General features: G+C 31.2%; 2 protein-coding genes across 2 annotated transcripts; both read right to left on the reverse strand.

Annotated features, from left to right (window-relative positions):
• Positions 1-694: 694 nt before the first annotated feature.
• Positions 695-2,300, reverse strand: LOC132063048 (uncharacterized). Its single transcript, XM_059455486.1, has 3 exons — positions 1,589-2,300; positions 1,277-1,374; positions 695-1,192 (listed from the first exon to the last, which is right to left on the reverse strand). Exons 1-3 carry the CDS (start codon positions 2,298-2,300, stop codon positions 695-697), a joined length of 1,308 nt encoding a protein of 435 aa, XP_059311469.1.
• A 96-nt stretch (positions 2,301-2,396) lies between these two features.
• LOC132063057 (uncharacterized) lies at positions 2,397-2,834 on the reverse strand. Its single transcript, XM_059455493.1, has one exon. It carries the CDS (start codon positions 2,832-2,834, stop codon positions 2,397-2,399), a length of 438 nt encoding a protein of 145 aa, XP_059311476.1.
• Positions 2,835-21,672: the final 18,838 nt, after the last annotated feature.

The raw sequence follows: 21,672 nt of genomic DNA on the forward strand, positions 1-21,672 counted from the left end.
ATAATTCTTTGTGGCTAAAAGATTACTATTGCTACAGTAAGTTTCAACTTGTGACAAAAATTAATGATTAGCTACGAAATTTTAGTATAGCAAAAGGTCCGTGGCTATATAATTTAGTTATTGCCACGATTTTTTTAGAACTTGAAGCAAAAGTATCTATTTAGCTACAATATTTTTTTTAAATAATTTATCGTGGCTAAAAGGCTACTATTGCTACAATAACTTCTATCGTGTGGCAAAATTTATGATCAGCTACAAAATTTTACCGTGGCAATAAATTTTGTAGCTATGTAAGTGATTATTGCCACGATTGTTAGCAATTATAGCAAAACTGATGAATTAGTTTTGTCAATTAAATTTTCGTGGCTAAGAAATTTTACGAATTTGTATATAGCCATGGAATTCAAATTTTTGTGGCTATTACTAGGTATAAGACACTTTTGTATACAAATCATATTAAATTCTCAACGGCAATAAGAAAAGTTAATGAAAAAACAACGGTTAATATTGTCATCACAAAAAACAACTTCTAATCTCAAATCACATGAGCTACTAATAATGTTATCATTACAAAATTAAAAGACACATCTAGTCATAAGTCATAACTGTGCTCGACGACTTTTCATATGTTGAAAACGATGAATAATAGTATCATTGCTTACAGTTGCGAATATCTTACGCTCTACATAGCAAACTAAACAATGATCAAAAATTCATCACCGATACTGTTACGAAGCTCATTTTTGATGTACTTCATGGAAGAGAAAGCCCGTTCCACAGACGCAGTAGCAACGGGAAGAATGAGAGTCAACTTGATAAGCAAATAAACAAGTGGCCAGGTTTGATGCAAATCGGACATAACCAACAATTTTGCAAGGTCACTAATTCCCTTCAAGTTGAAGAACCTTTTGTCAGAACCACGAACATAAACTATAAAACTATCAAGCTGACAACTGAGATCCCGAAGCTTGCTACTATCAAACTCATTCATATAACATTCGGCCAACCTCATTATCCTGTTCTTATCAAAATTTCCGAATGAATTAACTGGATTCAAACTAGACATACCGAGAAGTAAGTCACTACTCACAGCATCGAAACGATTCTTAAGCTCTTGAAGATGTAAATCAATAACAGCATAAAAAATATCAACGCGCAAACGATGAGAATATTTAATATCAAGAGATCCATCCTTTGTAATGAGGAGCTCAACTCAGTTGTCATCATTAGAACTTTCCACATCAAGTGCAACATAAGATTCCTTAATCGTACTCACAAGACTTTTAGCAACAAGTCTGTCAGTATAATTAGGACACTCACGTCCAGTAAATTCAAGCACGTGAATGATTGATGGAAATAGGACAATGAGATTATCTAATGTTCTATAATGAGAACCCTAACGAGTTTCACCTGGTCGTTGAAGTCCACGTTCTTGATTTAATCCTCTTAAGAAAAAATATGCACTTCATTTCGATATGAGCAGCTCCTCTAACTTTTCAGCTTAATGTTCTCGAAGCAAATCTCTACGCTTAAAAGATGCTCCAACAATATTTAACACATTAGTAACTATACAAAAAAAATCATCTACATTCGAATTCTTCTTTGCAAGAGCTACAAGTGTTAACTGCAATTGGTGAGCAAAACAATGAATGCAATATCTTTGATGGAGTCTCATTCAAAATCAAAGTCTTAAGACCATTTAGCTCTCCCTGCATATTGCTAGCTCCATCATAACCTTGCCCACGTATTTGTGATGGACTTAATGAGTGATCCGAAAGAAAAGAGTAGATTGCCTCCTTTAATGAACGAGCAGATGTATCACTAACATGAATAATACCAACAAATCGCTCTACTACTTCGCCTTCTTTGCTAACATATCTCAGAACAATTGCCATTTGCTCCTTGTGTGATGTATCCTTTGATTCATGAACTAGTATCCCAAAATAATTCCCATCCAAGTCTTCAATGATGGCTTTGATTGTTTCTTTAGCACAATAATCAACAATATCCTTTTGAATACTTGGAGAACACATCATTTCATTTTTTGGGGCGTTTTCTAATATAATGCTTCCAACAACTTCATTAATATCTCCATACCATTGCAAAAGTTCAAGAAAGATACCTCTATTTGAAGAATATTGACTCTCATTATGCCCACGGAATGATAATCCTAGTCTCAAGAGAAACCTTGTCACATCGACTGAAGCACTCAAGCGACGTAGCGATTCACTTTTGTCTTTTTCGAGTTTCTTGTCATAGGCAGTTTGAATTGACTGTGATTGATTTATTAAATCAAGCATCCTATTAAAACACTTGTTGTGGATGCTATTTACCTCTCCAACATGAGCTCTAAATCTTTCAAGAGCCTTGTTCCAAGCTTTAAAGCCAACTTTTGTTTAAGTTTCACTCGTATTTCCATTACTGTCATGTTCATTTTGGAACAAATAGCAACACAAACAATATGCAACATCTTTTGTTATATTGTACTCCAACCACTTACGACGACCTTTATACCAATTAGCATTAAACTGGCGCATTTCCTTCCCAAACTTAGTTTTAGGAAAATCATGAACCTCAGGTTGGCAAGGCCCTTTTTGAATATAGTATCTCCTAACTTCATCACGTATATTAGGGTTATATTCTGCAACAGGCTTTCTAATTCTCGGATCAGCTCCAAAAGATTCTAAATTAACACCCGAAGGAAATGTTTCCCTTCGAATTTCTGGATCCATGATTTCCCTTTGAATTTCTGGAGCTACGGATGAAGCAACGGATGGACGAGTAGAACTAGAACTTGGTTGCCCAATTTTCCATCTCGTGATATACTTATCCATCTCGATTCACAACGATAATTCCTATAAAAACGAGATTCACATAATTCCTAAATCAGGTTATATACAAGGCACAGAAATACAGAGTATTTCTCTTAACCATATGAGAATCAATACTAAGGAAATATTACATGTGTGTTCTACTTTCTAGTCAAAATACCTTTACCAACAATACCAGTAGTCATTGAAGAATTCCGTTCTAAGTTACCAATTTAAAGTAGTAACATTTAAATTGGTAATTATGAGGAACCACAAGTCCAAAGAAAGAAAACAAGAAATTACCATTTACCAATCATAATATACAATATATTCATCAAATAATAGAAAAAGTTCCCCTAATCTGAATTTAAAGCATTATCAAATAGCAATAGCATTGAAAATCCCTAACCCAAAGTTCTTTTTTTCAATATCTAACTTTAATCAAAATACCAAATCTTATTACCTTGCTTTTTGTATTTTGATTTTGCAATTGTTGAGATTTGGGAAGAAGAAGAAGAAGAAAGCTTGCCAGTTGTTGAGAAGCTTACTACTTGTTGTCTTGTTGAGATTTGGTGAAGAGGAAGAAGGGTTTTGTGTAGAGAGAAAGTTGTAACCTTTTTGGCAAAGGAGATCCGAAAAGTAGAAATAGTAAATAAAAAACTCAAAGTCAACAATGAAAAAAAATTAAAATATTAGAGTTTGAATAGGAAAAGTCAGATTTTTCAACGTTTTTTTTAAATATATAATTAATACTGTTTGGAAGGAACAAGTTTTAATGTGAAAAAATAAATAACCCAGGGCGGGAATCGAACACGCGACCTGAGGGCTGAGGCTGCACGAAACAGTAGCCAGATACCAAAGCACCCACCAGCAGCTTTGTTCTTTGGGTGCTTATTAATATATTATACCCGTTTTTTCATATTTTCTACGAAGTTCATGTCGGGTCAATGGGTGCTCGAGCCCCCGACATGGTCCACGTGGATCCGCCCCTGGTTCAGGCTATCACCTAGCAAAATCCTTATTGGAGGCTCATGAAAGGCGAAATGATAGAATGGAATCGAGTAACCAGTCTTTTCCGAAATCATTTTGGTTGAGTGTGTGGAAAATGAAAATTAAGAACATGTTAAAGCATTTTTGAGGAAGTGTTTGTTGAATGCCTTACCGGTTAAAAGTGTGCTAGCAAAGAGGCTAAGGCTACAAGATGCGGCATGTAGGGTATGTGGAATGGAAGAAGAAGCAGTTGAACATATGTTCTTTCAACGCCCTAGATCTCTAGCCGTCCGGAAAATGAGTCTGTTTTATGGCCTAATATCGATAGAGTTAATAATTTTGCTAGTTGGTGGTATGATCTTTTTTTGAATGTTAAGCAATTTCCAGAGTCTATGAATCTTTTGAATTTATCTAAAAATCGGAACTGGCCACCGATTCCGGTTTACCGGTTCCAAACATGGAAATCGGAATCGGCCGGTCCAAAACATTAAAAAAGCCCTTTTTTGTTTTTTGTATAGTCTATATATACTATAGTATTTATTAGTATATTGTAGGTATATTTATATATGTTATATAAGTTTATAAGTAAAGTTTATATATTTACTAACTAACGACAGATATATGTATATATATATTAAGTTATATGCTTCAGTTATATTACATATACCTAAAATATACTTATAATATCAATATATATATATATATATATATATATATATATATATATATATATATATATAAGTTATATGTATACTATATATACTTATATATGTTTAAGTTATATGTATTATAACTTAAGTTATTTATAACTTAAGTTTTTTCTAAGTTTATAAATTCCTATATTATAAATTAAGTATATTTATAATACGGAAAAGGGCCAAATATACCCCTGTACTATCGAAAAAGGGTCAAATATACCCCTCGTTATACTTTGGGTCCAAATATACCCCTACAGTTATACTTTGGGCACAAATATACCCCTTTACCATTAAAGTTGACAAAGGTGAATATTTTTAATGAAGAAAATGCCATGTGGCATGCCACCTCATTGTCCAAATCCAATTTTAACCCTCCCTCCTTTCATGTCATCTTTCACCATTTGCACCTCCCGTCCACCACTACTACACCACTATAACCACCATCATTTTCCCAAACTCAAAAGGTGGAAGAAATCAAAATGCTTTACAATAGGAAAGTTGTAACGTGCAATGACCTCTAATTGAGTAGCCAAGGCTTCTATCTCCCTTATCCTTTTCTTCGTAGGAGCACGAGTTAAGAAGTTACAAATAAAGATAAATTAAAATTGAACCATCTCTTATGAACATAGCATTACCCGAAAGTAACCTGTCAAAATATTTCCTTTTATATCAGGCACAATTTCCATATGAAAATTCAAATTCACATCTGTGAAAATTCTACGAAGCAAATGATGTGTATGCATTTTCCATTAAAAAGTTCAAAAGGGAATGAGAAGCACATAAAGTGCCAAATTATTAATTGACAAGGATAACAAGAAGATTGAAACGGAAAGGGAGAATAAGACTTGGGACACTCAAAAATTGAGAATCATCTTGTTCAAACTTCGAAAAGTCGAAGATTAGTAGCTACGCAAATAAGTGACATTAATCTTGATTGAATCTTTTGGTGAATAAGATGACTTTACTAGCAATCTAGATATATGGATAATCTCTGCAACTTTCCTATTGTAAAGCATCCTCCAAAACTTAACGAATGAGGTTTTTCGATTGTTTTACCCCTTTCAAGTTTGTGAAATGGGGGTGGGTATAGTGGTGGAGGGGAGGTGCAAATGGTGAAAGATGACATGGAAGGAGGGAGGGTTAAAATTAGATTTGGACAATAAGGTGGCATGCCACATGACATTTTCTTCATTAAAAATATTAACCTTAGTCAACTTTAACGGTGAAGGGGTATATTTGTGCCAAAAGTATAACTGTAGGGGTATATTTGGACTCAAAGTATAACGAGGGGTATATTTGACCCTTTTTCGATAGTACAGGGGTATATTTGACCCTTTTCCGTTTATAATATCAATAGAGTTAATAATTTTGCTAGTTGGTGGTATGATCTTTTTTTGAATGTTAAGCAATTTCCAGAGTCTATGAATCTTTTGAATTTATCTGTGCATCTAATGTGGTTTATTTGGAAAGCTAGGAATAGTTGGACTTTTAATAATGAAATGCAGCATGTTTCTAATATTGTGTCACAAGCATTATTTGATTACCATGCAACAAATTTCATTATCTGTGACAAATTATTTTGTCACTTAAAAGTCATATTTCGTAATAGAAAATCTTTCGTGACAAAAAAATATTCGTCAACCTTTCGTCCCTAAAAGTGGGTCGCTAAAAGTATACAAAGACAACTTAGTGTTTTGTCATTGAATAAAGTCATATTAACTACAAAATAAAATTTCGTCCCCAAATGTGTAGTATTTATCACGAACCTATTTGTCATGAATAGCGTAAAAAGTTGTAGCTAAAAACATTGTAACGTCGCTAAAAAGGTGGTTATTACTGACAAATCTAATTTGTCACTAAATATAATTTTAGTTAGTGACGATATTGCGATTACGTCACTAAAAGGTATATGTTTTGTGTACGAAAGGAAGTTTTCGTCTCTAAATAATTAAATTAGTGACAGATTGGTTTGTCTAGCTAGGAAAGGCAACACTTCGTAGATTTTTTTTTTTTTTTGACAAGACTAGTTCGTCACTATACGTTATCTTAATTAGTGACAATTTCAATTGTCATCATATATTAAGTTAAAATTGTAGTTAAAAATATAATTATTTTATTAATAAGAAGGCCATTTTGGGATAAATTAATTTTTTTATTTAATCAATTTGAGACTAATGAAAATGTAAAAATACAATTTACTTTCTGTAAATAGATACTTTTGTGACCAAACACGGTTTTCTTAAAATGTATAAATCTTCCACGATAAAATTATTTTATAACAAATTGTATATATTTAATGTTGAGTATTTAAATCTGCAAATAAAAGACATCACAAAAATCCATACAAAATCAACTAATAGTTACATCTATAATTATTATGAGATAACATATGGGTCCAAACATTGAGTAAATAAAGTGAAATAATTCAATCATAAAAAGTCTAATTGAAATGCATGAATAATGCTAAATTGAAAAAGACAAAGTATTTTGTTTCCTCATGTGCTAATGCAACGTCTGTAACCTATAAACTTCACTCTTAAAACACTTTTTGCATCTTCATGTACCTGTGTGAAAAGAAAAATATAATAATAACTTTAGTATATACTTTTTGTTATCGGGAGTTAAGCAAAATATTTCTTCAAACTTTAATCATAAAACTAACATTAATTAGTGAAGCAAATAATAGAATGAGAAAGAAGTAATAACATCTATACGAATCGGTAACAATTTAGTTGTCAAGATGGACCCTGTATTATTAAAAACATACCTCCTTATTAAAAGAACAATTGGCAAACCCTGTGGAAAAATTGCTCATTGTACCCGAACAAATATGCACCTCCTACAAAGAGACTAATAAAGTGACGAGAGAGAGGATTTTTTTTTTTGGTCAAATGGTAATGACCGTCAGTTGGAGAGAAATAAATTGATAGGAAAAAAAAAATCAAAGAGCAGAAAATACAAGTAGGGAGTTCTTCTTTCTTGGGAGGGTGTGTATTTGTATTTGAGTTGGACACTTTGTATTTATCTTAGTGGCCAGTTGTTAGCAGTTTACAGGGAGGGAATGGGTGAGACAAAATTGTACACGAAAATATTGGAGGGAAAGTAAAATAATTGAAAGTTAATTTCTGTTATTTTAATTTCCCTCCAATATTTTCATGTAAAATTCCCACAATTATGACTTCTTCACTTAAACGACTTCCTGTTAAATATAAAAATTATATTCCTGTCTTTGATTTTTGTATTATGAATGATTTCAACACTTTTTACCTCACAAATTTTTTTTGGACAAAATGTGAAACACTTTGAAAATAATTTTGTATATAATCGATATTATGTGTGCACATGAGCAGGCTTAATGTTAGGATAATTGTACATATTAAATATAAGCTCCCACAAATTTTTATATTTAAAATAGACCACTTACAAGTTTAATAATGCAATTAAAGTAATTCGGGTGTGTGTATACATTTACAAAATAATTGAAAATTGTATTGAATATATATTAGAATGATTTTTTGAGTTATGAAGTAGATATTAAAACATATAAAAATCTATGATGTAAAGCATTTTTCAAAATATTTTATTGAACATAAAATTAATTATGCATATATGTATTGATATTCAATTTTGACTCTGCACACATTTAAGTTAACTTATTAAGTAGATGTTTGGCCATATAAACTAAATGTTTTTTTTACTTTATTTGAAATTTTTGAAGTTGGAGTTGTGTTTGATTATAGCTTTTGCAAAGAATATTTGGTTGGTTGAATGTACTGAAAGTGAAAAAAGTGAAAATAAGGTTTTAGATGTTTTCCAAATACGCCTTCAAGGGTATTTGAAATTTTTCATGGCCAAACGATGATTTTCAAATAAAATGAAAAAAATCTGGAAAAAAAAATGGATAATTCTCATGGTCAGACGGGCACTTAAACCTCGTGAAACATAGTAGAAATATCTATTTATTATTATTATAAAAGTCATAAGTATTTTTTTGTATTATTTTGGTGCTATTTTGCCATTTCATTTGACAAAATACCTTAATATATTATGTATATATTTTATATAATTTATGTATTAATTTTGATTATGTAAATTAATTACATATTATTTCCATTTAATAAAGTATATAAATGCATTTGATGTTTTGAAAATTACAAATCATTTTAAAATAAAGAATTGTTAATTACATGCATTTTTAAAATTACTAACTTAAACTATTTACGGCTTATTACTGTAGATTTAGTCTATATATGGTATTGATTTATCTTTGTATAGTTAAAGAAGTTTGATTAATTTGATAAGTAATTCAATCTCAAATTTACTCCAATTTGGTCAATTTTTAAAATTATATTTGAATTTGGTTTAATTGTGCAAGAAATTGAATTTAATTTTAAACAAATTGACTATTATGGCAACTAATGGCTGTGATCAAAATAATTTTGACTACGAGTTACATAGATTTTGAATACATTTGCAGGGTTCAAATAAATGAAATAAAAAATGATTGAGATAAATTATGTCTCGCAGTTATTCTTACAGATATAGTGACAGAATACAACAACAAAATCAATATACCCAGTGTAGTCCCACGTAATGGAGATATAGTGACAAAATCATGGCCAACTATTTGAAAAATAATAATGATGCAAAATTATGTGATAGAGCTACGACAAAAAACCTATCGTAAAAACTTTTCATATATATATATATATATATATTGTAATGGATTAGCGATGGATTTACATCTCTAATGATATATATCATTACATATTATATATATATATAATTAATTATGCATATATGTGTTGACATCCAAATTTAGCTTTCCACATTTTAAGTTAATTTGTTAAGCCCCATGAATTTTAAACATAGTAGAAATATCTATTTATTATTATTATAAAAGTCAAAACTATTTTCATAGTATTTTGGTGTTATTTAACCATTTCATTTGACAAAAACCTTAACATATACTCTTACATACATTTTTTTTATATAATTTGAGTATTAATTTTGTTTATGTAAATTAATTACATATTATTTCCTAAAGTACAAAATGTATTTGATTTTTTAAGAATTAAAAATCATTTCAAAATAAAGAATTTTTCTAGTTACATACATATTTGAAATTACTAACTTATTACTATTTATGGCTTGTTACTGTATATTTAATCTATTATGGTATTTATTTTTATCTTTGCTTAGTCCAAGAAGTTTGATTAATTAAAATAGATACATAATTCAATCTCAATTTTACTCCAATTTGGTCAATTTTTAAAATTATATTTGAATTTGTTGTGCAAGAAATTGATTTTAACTTAAAATAAATTGACTATTTTGGCAACTAATGGCTATTATTGAAATAATTTTGGCTAAGAATCAAATAGAATTTGCTACAATTGCAAGCTTCAAATAAATGAAATAAAAATGATTGAGATAAATTGTTTCTCATAGTAATTCTTACCTATACAGTGGCATAATCATGGCCAAATTATTGGAAAAACAATAATAATGCAAGATTATGCGATAGAGCTACAACACAAAAAAATTATTGCAAAACTTTTCGGATGATAAATATATTATCTATTGTAATGGATTAGCGATAGATTTACTATCATGATTTTAATATAACTGTTCATTAGAGATGTTAGAGATTTGCAAAAATTGGACTATATATACATATATATATATATATATATATATATATATATATATATATATATATATATATATATATATATATATATATATATATATATATGTATGTATATATGTATATATATATATATATGTATATATATATATATATATATATATATATATATGTGTGTGTGTGTGTGTGTGTGTGTGTGTGTGTGTGTGTGTGTGTGTGTGTGTGTGTGTGTGTGTGATATGAAGTAGAAATTAGAACATATAAAAGATCTATATAACATAAGAAAAATTCAAAAAAATTTATTGAACATAAAATTAATTATGCATTTATGTGTTGACATCCAATTTGCCGCTTCACTTTTTAAGTTGATTATTAAGTTCCGTGAACTTTAAACGGAGTAGAAATATTTATTTATTATTAGTATTATAAAAGTCCAGAATATTATTTCATGTTATTTTTGTGCTATTTTGCCATTTCACACTGCAAAATACCCTAATAATATTATGTATATAATTTAAGTATTAATTTTATTTATGTAAATTAATTACATATTATTTCCTAAAGTACAAATTGTATTTGATGTTTTAGAAATTACAAATAAGTTCAAAAAAGAATTGTCTAATTACATCGTATTTAAATGACTAACTTATAACTATTTACGGATTACTATAGACTTAATTTGTTTACTGTATTAATTTTTATCTTTGTTTAATCAAAAAAGTTTAATTAAATAATTTATTTAATACATAATTTACTCTCAATTTTACTCCAATTTGGTCAATTTTCAAAATTATATTTGAATTTGGTTTAATTGCGCAAGAAATTGATTTTAATTTAAAACAAATTGACAATTCTGGCAACTAATTATTATGATTGAGATATTTTGGGTTGCGAAGTAAATAGACTTAGGCTACAATTTCAGGGTTCTAAATTCGGCCTAATTGTCTAACATTTGGCAAAATAGACCCTATCCAATGGACCAATCCGCTTGTGTGTTGCATGTTTATTGATAGATAAAACTCTAATTTTATTTTATCAGATCAAAGAAATGTCTATCATTTATGATCTTTTAATTTATAACTACGAGTGTTTTTCGTAGTCAATAATTACACTAATTAGCTACGAAATTTAAGTCGTGGCCGTTTGAAAATTTTATTTTCTGTGACAAAATTTAATTGTGACTAAATTGTAGGTTAAATAGAGACAGTAATACAATCGTCACTAATTGTTGCAACTATTAGTGACAAAAATGAAGGTCAAAATTAAATATAAAATTTTGTGGCTAAAGTTTACAACAATTAACTACAAATACTATTTCGTCGCTATTGTATCAATCTATTTTTTGTGATGAAAGTTTTTCGTGTCCATATTTAACTAATTTTAGGACAAAAAATGATTCGTCACGAATTAGGTACATCATTAATGACAAAATAATGTGTCATTGATAAATTTAAATTCGTGGCTAATAGTACTCAATAAATGGCGCCAACTCATTATTTGGTGGGAAATTTTAGTGGACAAAACTTTGCTACGACTTTTTGTATTTCGTCACTAAAAGTATGTGCCTCATGTATTTAAAGACGAAATATATTTTTCGTCACGAAAAATGGACAATTGGTGACGAATTTTGTGTCGTAGCTAGTAATTTCGTAGTTAAAAATCACATTTGTTGTAGTGACCTTGGCCTATGCAAAATGTATATGAAGATATCATGCAGCTCGGGGACACCCTAAATATAGTTCGATTTTCTTTTATTGGAAGGAACAAAAATAGGTGTAGCCACCGTCTTGCTAGTTTTTCAAAGACTTTAGTCGATGCAGTTTTTTGGGATGACTAATTTCCTATATGGCTTGTAGATGAAACTCGTGACTCTTTTGCTTTGCTCAAATGAATGAAAAGATCAGCCTTTTGATGAAAAAAACAAAAAACAACCACCCATGAGGTAGATAGTCGTCACCTTCAATTACAAAATTGTAACATATACAAAATAGTTTATTTATATTTCTCATTCTTAATTAATCATAAGTGCCAAAAGAAAAAAAGAAAAAAAAAGAAAAAAAAACTTAGTCTCCAAAGTAGAATTGTCGCGTCAAGAGTCAAGTCGATTGGATGTTAGTTGGAGTTGATTTAATAATCATAAGATCAAATGAACTTGAAAGCCAATAAATAAAAGACTTGTGTTGTCACTTCTTACCTCCTAAACTATGAAAGAGATCATAAATATTGCCGTTCTTAGGTTAAGTGATAGTACGTACTCTGTACAATTGTATCGAAAGATTGCAATATACAGCTTCTTGTCACGCCATTACAATAAAAGCTACTAGTATATATCCGCAACTAGCTAGTACTTTTCTGTCCAAAAACATCAAACAAAATAATTGCGGGGATACATTAGTTTAAAAATTTTAACACAAAATATTCGTTACAAAGCGAAAACAAATTAAACTAGGGTACATGTGACCTGATGAATCTTGTATGCGAATAATTTCTTGTAGTGCATATACTTTAACCAATTTAAATATCCTACTTTTTGAGATTATCATAGAATTCCCATAACATAAAATAGAATAATTTTTTGTATCCTAAAATAAAATAGAATTACCTTCTCGTTGAAAATGAATTACTCAAAAAAATCCCATTTAAAGTAGAGCACTTAATGAGCTGAGATTATCACTGACCGACTAATTCAAATTCCGTCTTAAGTAGCTCCCCATGCGAGGTCTTAGCTAGCGATCCTAACTGATGATAACTCCATTTCAATGTTCAAATTCAAGAATTTTAATTAAGGGTGTCAAATTAGGCATTGAGCCTAACTCACACTCAAAAGCTAGCTCAAAGGGAGGAGGATTGTCCAAGCCTTACAAGGAGCTGGAGGGTGCAGATTTATGGAACATGGACATTTTCACCCCCCATTGGTCCGGGGGACATTATGGCTCCCTCTTTTTTCTGGGGGCCCACATCGAATCGGGTCTGGGCCTGGCTTTGATATCATGTCAAATTAGTTATTGGGTCTAACTCACACCCTAAAAGCTAGCTCAAAGGGAGGAGAATTGCCCTAGCCTGCCAGAGTTCTCGTCCATCACTGTCACGACCCAATTCGCGAGTCATGGTGGCACCTACACTATCCCTTCGAGTAGGCGAACCACATTACTAATAACAAGTTAAATAAGCGGAAAATTAATTAAGAATAAGTTATCAAGTCTTAAATACTTATCATAACAAGAAATGTCACGACAACCCCAAAAATACGGTCAAAGGGTACAAGAGCGCTAACATAGGACGGAATAAGTCCGAAAATACCGAAGGCTACATATTGTCCGTCGAATACAAAAACGAAAATAGATAGATGAGGTCCTTCGGGGCCACGGATGACGGGTAGCTCACCCCCGAATAACTAAAAGATATCACCCTCACGTATCGACCACGGGCGTAGAACCGGAGCTCGGATCGTACTCGCACTCAACAAAAGTGCAAAGAAGAGTAGTATCAAGCACAACACTTGTACCGGTAAGCATCATAGGCCGACAATGATTAGATAACGCATGAAGAAGTCAAAACCAACAAGTAGCACATAGAGCAAATGTATGGTCACGTATCATATACAAGTAAGGTGTAAAGGAATCATGAAATCAACCAAGACGAGATATAATTCACCAAATGATCACCAAATATATAAGTGGATGAATGCAATTTAATACAATAGTCACCTCTCACACTCCACTCTCGTACACACATGCTATGGCAATGCCTCATAGTCATGACCCATGGGGGACCCGCGAAGTCCATGTACCACTCGTGCTCTCCGGCGAAACCTCGGAGGCTATTAATCACTCTCAATCTCCGCAAAGACCTCGGAGTCTCTCTGTCACTCTCAATCTCCCGGCAAAAACCTCGGAGTCTCTCTCGTCACTCTCAATCTCCGCAAAGACCTCGGAGTCTATCGATCACTCACCTCACCAATCATCACAACAATAATATAAAAGACATGTCATGCATGATATCAGTCTCAACAATATCACCAATATATAGTCAACCAATACAAGTCATATTAATGCTACCATTTCTTTACACATGGTGAGTGAGCTAGTATGTGACAGAGATACGAACAGTGATATTCACGAAAATAACACATATGGCGACAAGCCCACATAGCAACTAACAAAGCCAAACCAACCGGAATTCACCTCTACTTCATGCCCGAAGGCCTATATGTCGTCCCCGTCACTTTCTACAACTACATACGATTCTCTAATCGCAGTCTAACTAAAGTAGACCGTAACCTACCTCAATGCCGAAGCGGGTGCCACGAACAATCAAACTAATGCCTTCCCTTTGCGTAAACCTCTGAACGATCAAAATCTATAAAATATGCGGTCTACGTTAGAATACGCATCTAAGGACACCCATATTGCTATATTTATATTCGAAACCCAAAAACACAACCCAAAGTGGCCTTGGGCCCACACGGCAAGATTGAAATTTTATTTGAAGAAAATAATTTCGCCCATTATCTAAGGATTATATATTATTAAAATTGGTCAATTTCATCCATAAATATACTATTAAATCATTAATTCTCCTTTCTTAGGACTAGGACTCGAAACCTTTAATTACTCCAATATCTTTAACCCGGACAAAATCTGACTTTTTGTAATTCAAATACCATGATTTAAAGGTTTTTATATCATTCAATAATATAATCTTTAATTAGGTAGACCCAATATATAAAGATTGACATTGATACATGCTAAGCATCAAAAAAAGAAATTGGAACCAGAAGCAAATTTCGAAACAGCTGACCTTCAACAAAATAAAATAAAATAAATAAAAACAAAATGAACACCTTTGTATCTGGTTGCCATTTGATTTCTTTATTCCTTTTTCCCTTTTAACGTATATTTAATAGTGACATGTTCAATGCCGTGAGTTGTAAAATTGCTTTAGAAATATAATACTCTCATCATCAATTTTATAAAACCATAAGCTTTTAATAAATAGCCATATGTATTATTTTGTTTTTATACTCACTTGTATCATCATATCTATTTATAGCATAGGTGAGGACATCATTATGACATCCACTAAATTTCTCCTAATTTTAATAACCAAAAACGTGAGATTGGTCTGACTGAAATCAAATTGCATCCCTTGTGCACAAAAAAAAAAAAAAAATGGAATTCTAACGTACATATATATCATCCAAGAAATCCAACATCAATACTCGTTATATTTCACATGATATTAAACAATTTAAATATATAATATGAACTAAACTCAAGTAAAAGAAATGGACCCATAATCATTTCTAATACCATCTCTCGACATGAACACTATAATCTTAACCACTAAACACATAGAGGATTAATTATATTACACCAAGAATCAATAATTGGAAGAAATCCTTACTTGCACAGTTGAGTTCCTAGAATTCTTTTTGGAATGTTTTTGCTCTTCCTCTTGATATTTCTGGTGTTGTTCAAGTTAAAGTAATTTGTGTCCACTTCCAATAATGAATAGAATGGAGCAAGATCCGTAATAAGATCTTGGACATAGGTGGTGTCTTGATAATTTATAAAAGAAGAAGAATTGGTGTTTGTTGGCAGATAAAGGAGCTGGTGGTTATCATTATCATTGACTTGTTGGAAAGGAAACATTGAGTGGAAATTATCCCTCTGTACTTCCACTAACTATTTGTCTTTCACTCATTCCTGGCAACATCATGAAAGTGGCTTGCCCACTTCATTTATTTCTAATTAACTACATATTGATGCCAACTTTTACGTGAGACCACTAAATAGTGGGTTGTCCATTTACATATCAAATGTCTTCCTAACACATCAATTGCCTTTTCACCAGATGTAATATATCATTAGTCCTCGATTACTTCACTCTATTCATCATCTCATATAAACTATAACATGTATTAAAATTATATAAATAAATACAATATAGTCCCATACCCTTTTCGTAGTTTTAAAGTGCTAAACGACAAAACGGGTCGTTACAATCACCGATGAGGTATATTTCTCCACGAAGGGTGAAATAATTTTACTATTCCACCACAATGAGCATCGTTTAAAAGTAGAACAAAGTGGGAAAGAGCTGGGCGATGAACTCTTTACCATAAAATAAAATAACACTGATACATCGAATGAGGTACGACTATTATAGATAGTACTTTTCATGATATGTCTAAATTTTTTAACGCAGGATATTCTTTGAAGTTTTATGAGTTCTCATTTTGCTCAATTGACTTACTCTAAACTCTAAAGGGTCATTTGATAGCTGGTTAGATTTATGCAGGTATTAATAATACAAGAATTAGTTATGAGAGAATTTTTATATTTATTTATGTAGGGTTTAGTTATTCATGTATTAAATATTCATGCATTAGTTATTTCACCTTCTATCCTGCATAAGATAATACATACATTCTCGCATAACTTATGCTCCCTCTGTCTCAATTTATGTGATATAGTTTTGCTAGGCATGAAGTTTAAGAAATAAAGGATGACTTTTGAAACTTGTGGTTTAAAATGAGTCATAGATATTCATGTGAGTATAAATCATTTCATTAAAAGTAAAAAGAGAAATTTCATGTTAAATTTTTTTAAAATATAGAAATGTATCATTCTTTTTGAGACAGATTAAAAAGGAAAATGTATCACATAGATTGAGACAGAGAGAGTACATCTATTAATTATGTTTATAATTTCTAAACTACAAATTAGACACCGTATTAATTTTATACATAATAATTTACCTCTTAATCAGCTGTCAAACGTGATATTACTTATGCAAAATTTTATACCTACAGAACTCACCTTCAAATAAGCTTCCAAATGACCGGTAAATGTATATAGAGATAGCAAATCATAATGTACATTTTCGGATCTCAGATGACAGCGTATTAAGTCTACTACTTTTTCATGACACTAAAAGGTCAAAGGTTGTTTAAATCATTTAATGCCTGAAAACAGAAATAATGTGGCCAGTTTGGCAGGATTTGGAAAGCGCATGGCTTATAGTTCCAACTATAGGCAGGACATAGTGTTTTTTGATACACCTTACCCTTTTTATATATAAAAATAAATAAATGGAAGTACTACTACAATATATATGTTGTTGACTTGACATAGTAGCTACGCTTTCAGCCATAAGTATGGGAGTGTTTTAATTAATTAATACTATGCTTGGCAATTGTGGAAGGAGAAGAAGTACAAAGAGAAGAAACCAGATGCGGCTTGCTCATTGTAACTTTGTAAGTACAAGAACAAAGCTTAGCTATAGTAATTAAGATTGAAAAATAAATAAACATAAAAAGTAAAATTGGAAAAAAAAAAAAAAATGAAAACTTAAGACGCATCTTAATAGGGTACATTACGTATTGTACATCCGGACAAAGAGTCAAATTTGCACCCGAACTATGCGAAATTAAACATATTTGCCATCCGTTATTAAATGAATAAGTCATTAATCAATCGAGACTTGAACGAGTTGGACATATCATAATTTCATGGGTCAATTTTAACTAAAAACTCTCCCAAAAGCTCCCTTTATGTCTCATTCATTCTCTGGGTTAAATAAATTGCTAGTGGTACTGCAATGGCAAGTTGGCAATAATAGTGCTCCGTTAGGAAGCCATCGCAAGAGTTTTCTAGGTTGGACCTTTATGGTACTCCACTTGATACTCCCACCGTCCCATATTAAGAGTTAATTTATTCAAAAAATTATTTCAAAATAAATTTGCACATTATTTAAAAGGAAAAGAATCAATCTACTTAGGAGTAACTAGTAAATTACTCCCTCCGTCCCATATTAGTTGTTAAGGTTACTAAACACATTGTCTCAAAGCACTTGTCTTTTTACAAAATCAAGATAGAATTAATTATTTTTTCCATTTTGCTCTTATTTAATTGTTCTTTAAAGTAAACAATATTAATAACATAGCATAGAAATGATAAATTTGAAAAACTAAAACAAGTGATTATTGGTTGATGTTATGATTGTTCAAATACCAAAAAGATTAGTAGAGCCTTGTTTACGAAGAGTAAGGGTAAATTTATAAAACAACACTAATTGTTTATGATTAACGTGACAACTAATATGGGACAGATGAAGTATATCTTGTGATTACTCCCTCCGTTTCTAAATAAATGGTGTTTTAGGCTTTTCATTTTATATCAAAATAAGTGGTGGTTTAGGATTTCAAGAAGAGACTGATCCTACTCTTCCAAAATTACCCATATTTACATAATCAAGAATCATCAAGTAGCTTTTCTTTTTCTAGGCATTTAATTAGGGTTAAGTTAGTAAAAACACTCCCAATTTTCTAGGAGTGAACACTTTCAAAGGGGTGTGCATAAGCTAAAAAAAACCACTTATTATCAAGCGGAGGGAGTATTATTTTCTTAAGGGGTGTGAAAAAAAAGGACAGTTAAAATGGGACAAAGATGATAGTATAATCGCTCCCTCTGTTTCATAGCAAGTGGTGTTTTTAGCTTGGACACACCCCTTAAGAAAACTACTCACTCCTCGAAAGTAAGATGTATTTTTACTAACTTACCCTTAATCAAATGCCTTAAAAAAGAAGTAAATATTTAATGGTTTCTTGGTCATGTGAAACTATACTTACTTAAATAAGGATAAAATTGTAACAAAAAATATTAGGGAGTTTCAAACAATTATTCAACACATGATAAGTGGCAGAACCAAGATTTTCACTAGGGAGTTTCAAAATATGAAAAAGTAAACACACGAAGAAGTCAAAGGGGGTTCATCGTCTACTAGATATACATAAAAATAATTTTAACCATGTATAAAAAGTATAATTTTCGGCCGAAGGATAAACCCTCTTGGTCCTTCCTCCCTCCACCCCTGCACATGCGTCATGACATGTCGTTAAGAAGGAAAAAAAAAAAAAAGTTGAATACATGATCGCAAGAAAATTATCAGACAATAAACTAAGAAAGTAATGTTTAAAGACAAGAAATTGTTTGAAGGAGTCTGGATCTTTTAGGCCTTGAACAATGCTCTTTTAATCGTTCTTCTTTGAGAGTTTGAGATGGAAAGAAAAGAATAGTAATATTTGTTTTGCCCTACGGATTACTTCCTTTTATAAGTTATTTAATTTTAAGTGCCTTTTCATGCTTTTAAGTGTCTTTTCAATATGTTTCCATCAAACAAACTTAAATATAATTTATAAACTTGAGCCCTTTAATTGATAGCCTACATAGAAACAAATATTAATTAGTATTTAAGTCCATATGATAAAAAATTCCGAACATATAGCGTATTGTATCTTGTCACTGAGAAGTTTTCAAAGACCACACTTTATTGTCTCCTGGCTGCTGCTATTCAGTTGGCTAATGATATGAAAAGAAAATTTGATCTCATTAATGCACATATGGCCTCATCTTCCATATAATTTATAGAAATAGTCATTGCAGTCTTCAAGTTGTTAGTCATAAAATTAATGACTCTACATAATTTGAAACTGTTGGCAGTTCAGAATGTTTTAAAATATTTGACACTGCTATTTTATTTTGTACAGCTTTAAGGAATTTAAATTACTTACATTAAGGATACTTACATTAAGGATTATTGTGATCATATTAATTACTTGGGAATATCACAAATGATGACTGTCAATAGATTGACCAATAATTATGGTAATGAATACAACATATCCACTTGCTGTAAAAATACAAGGTGTCGTTGTAACAAATCAAAAGAAGAAAGGAGAAACAGGGACAACATGCATGCACATCATCATAACGATAATTAAGCATGGAAATAATTAAAGGGAAGAATATCTTTAGGGATAAACTTAGTACATCACTTTTTCATTTATATTTCACATAAACTCAAATTTTACGTACTAAGCTTATGGAAATAAGGAAGACAAAAGAAAATAAGTAGCCAAGAGGAAAAAGAAAATGCAATGTTATACGTGAGTTTGGGACTTGGGTATTATGTAAAAGGGAAATTTTTATAGGATTGTAAGAAAGAAAAACTAGCAATGTTATATGTGAGCAAATACTGTGCTTTTACGACCCAAAATATCCCACAAAATTGACTGTTATTGTGGAAAGTAGGATATTAACATGGATTTAATTTCTGGTGAAACAAAATTGGACAAGATTTGAAATGATCTAGTTAGTTTAATAAATAGTTTAATAAATGATCCAAGTATCAGACAGAAAATAAATTAGTGAAGATTTCGATTAACTGTGATGGTTTGCTTTGCATGTGTCCTACTTAGACCTCCAAATATAGCGATATATAAGTACGTTACCAACAAAATTGTACTTCTAAAAAGGTACGGAGTTAAATCTATAATGCGCCATGGAGAGATATTATACATTATCTCAAATTAGAACATACAAAATACCTTAAACAAAGCAAAGTTAACTAACTGAGCAAAATGGAATCAAATTAATGATCCGCATAGGCATTGTCCACTAGCTAGTAGCTAGTAGGGAACAGAGATTAAGACTAATTTGTCTTCGGTTTTACACTTAACATTTGTTCCGGTTACCATAAGAGCTTTTTAGTCTGTAATTAGAGAACTAATTTTTCTGTCCCTGTAGGAATAAGTGTGAGATTTAGCATGCTTTTAGTTTTAGGTAATCTGTAATTTGTTTTAAAAGACGAATTATACTCCATCGTCTCAATTTATGTTGCATCTTTTGAATTTCAAGAGTCAAATCAGGTATTTATTAATTATTGTGACTTATAGTACTTCTTACGTAGTTTCCAAATATGTAAGTTTTATTTCTTAAAACTTAAAGATTCTATGTCCGAGTTCACGATTAAAATTAAGAAGTTTAGGCTCTCGAAATTCGAACTGTGGTACATAAATTGGGATAGAGGAACCGAAGGAGTACGTAATATTACGATATAATCAATCTTTTTATAAAAAAAAAATGTAATCGATCTTAAATGGGTTTCAGATTGAGATTTAGGTAATTTAACTATTGATTACATAATGCATCAAGTACATTTATCTATAAATTAGCACTACCTTCACCAACAGTCCTCTTTCCTCCACCTTTAGACTTAGAGCCCGTTTGGATTGGCTTATAAGTTGCCTATAAGCTGTTTTCAGCTTTTTTGAGTGTTTGGCTGGCCAGCTTAAAGTCATTTTGTGCTTAAAATAAGCCCAAAAAATTAATTGGGTTTGTTTGGCTTAACTTATCTAAAGCAGCTTATAAGCTGAAAACAGCTTATAAGCTGCTTTTTTTAAGCCCATCCAAACAGGCCCTTAGTATGATGGATAGAGAAAAATAGTCATGGGATAAAAATTAGTACCGCCTTTTCCGACGTTTAGTTAGAAAAAAAACTCGGGATAACTAATCCCGGGATTAGTTATCCCGGGATTAGAGTGTTTTTTTATCCTACCTTGAGGGTGGAATAACTAATCCCGGGATAAGTTGTTTCCAACCAAACGAGCCCTAATGTTATAAATAGAAGGGAAAATAGAGAAGTGGATATCCTTCTCTAGCTCATTACATTTGGCACC

The sequence above is a fragment of the Lycium ferocissimum genome, chromosome 1, assembly GCF_029784015.1.
Source record: "Lycium ferocissimum isolate CSIRO_LF1 chromosome 1, AGI_CSIRO_Lferr_CH_V1, whole genome shotgun sequence".
Lineage (NCBI taxonomy): Eukaryota > Viridiplantae > Streptophyta > Magnoliopsida > Solanales > Solanaceae > Lycium > Lycium ferocissimum.

Excerpts from the sequence above, each read along its gene's own strand:
- LOC132063057 (XM_059455493.1), bottom strand. The coding sequence starts at position 2,834 with ATGGATAAGTATATCACGAGATGGAAAATTGGGCAACCAAGTTCTAGT.
- LOC132063048 (XM_059455486.1), bottom strand. The coding sequence starts at position 2,300 with ATGCTTGATTTAATAAATCAATCACAGTCAATTCAAACTGCCTATGAC. Across the intron at positions 1,375-1,588 it reads TTGCAAAGAAGAATTCGAAT|ATAATCTCATTGTCCTATTT; the intron begins GTAGATGATTTT and ends ATAGAACATTAG. Across the intron at positions 1,193-1,276 it reads GACTTGTTGCTAAAAGTCTT|GATGGATCTCTTGATATTAA; the intron begins GTGAGTACGATT and ends CTCATTACAAAG.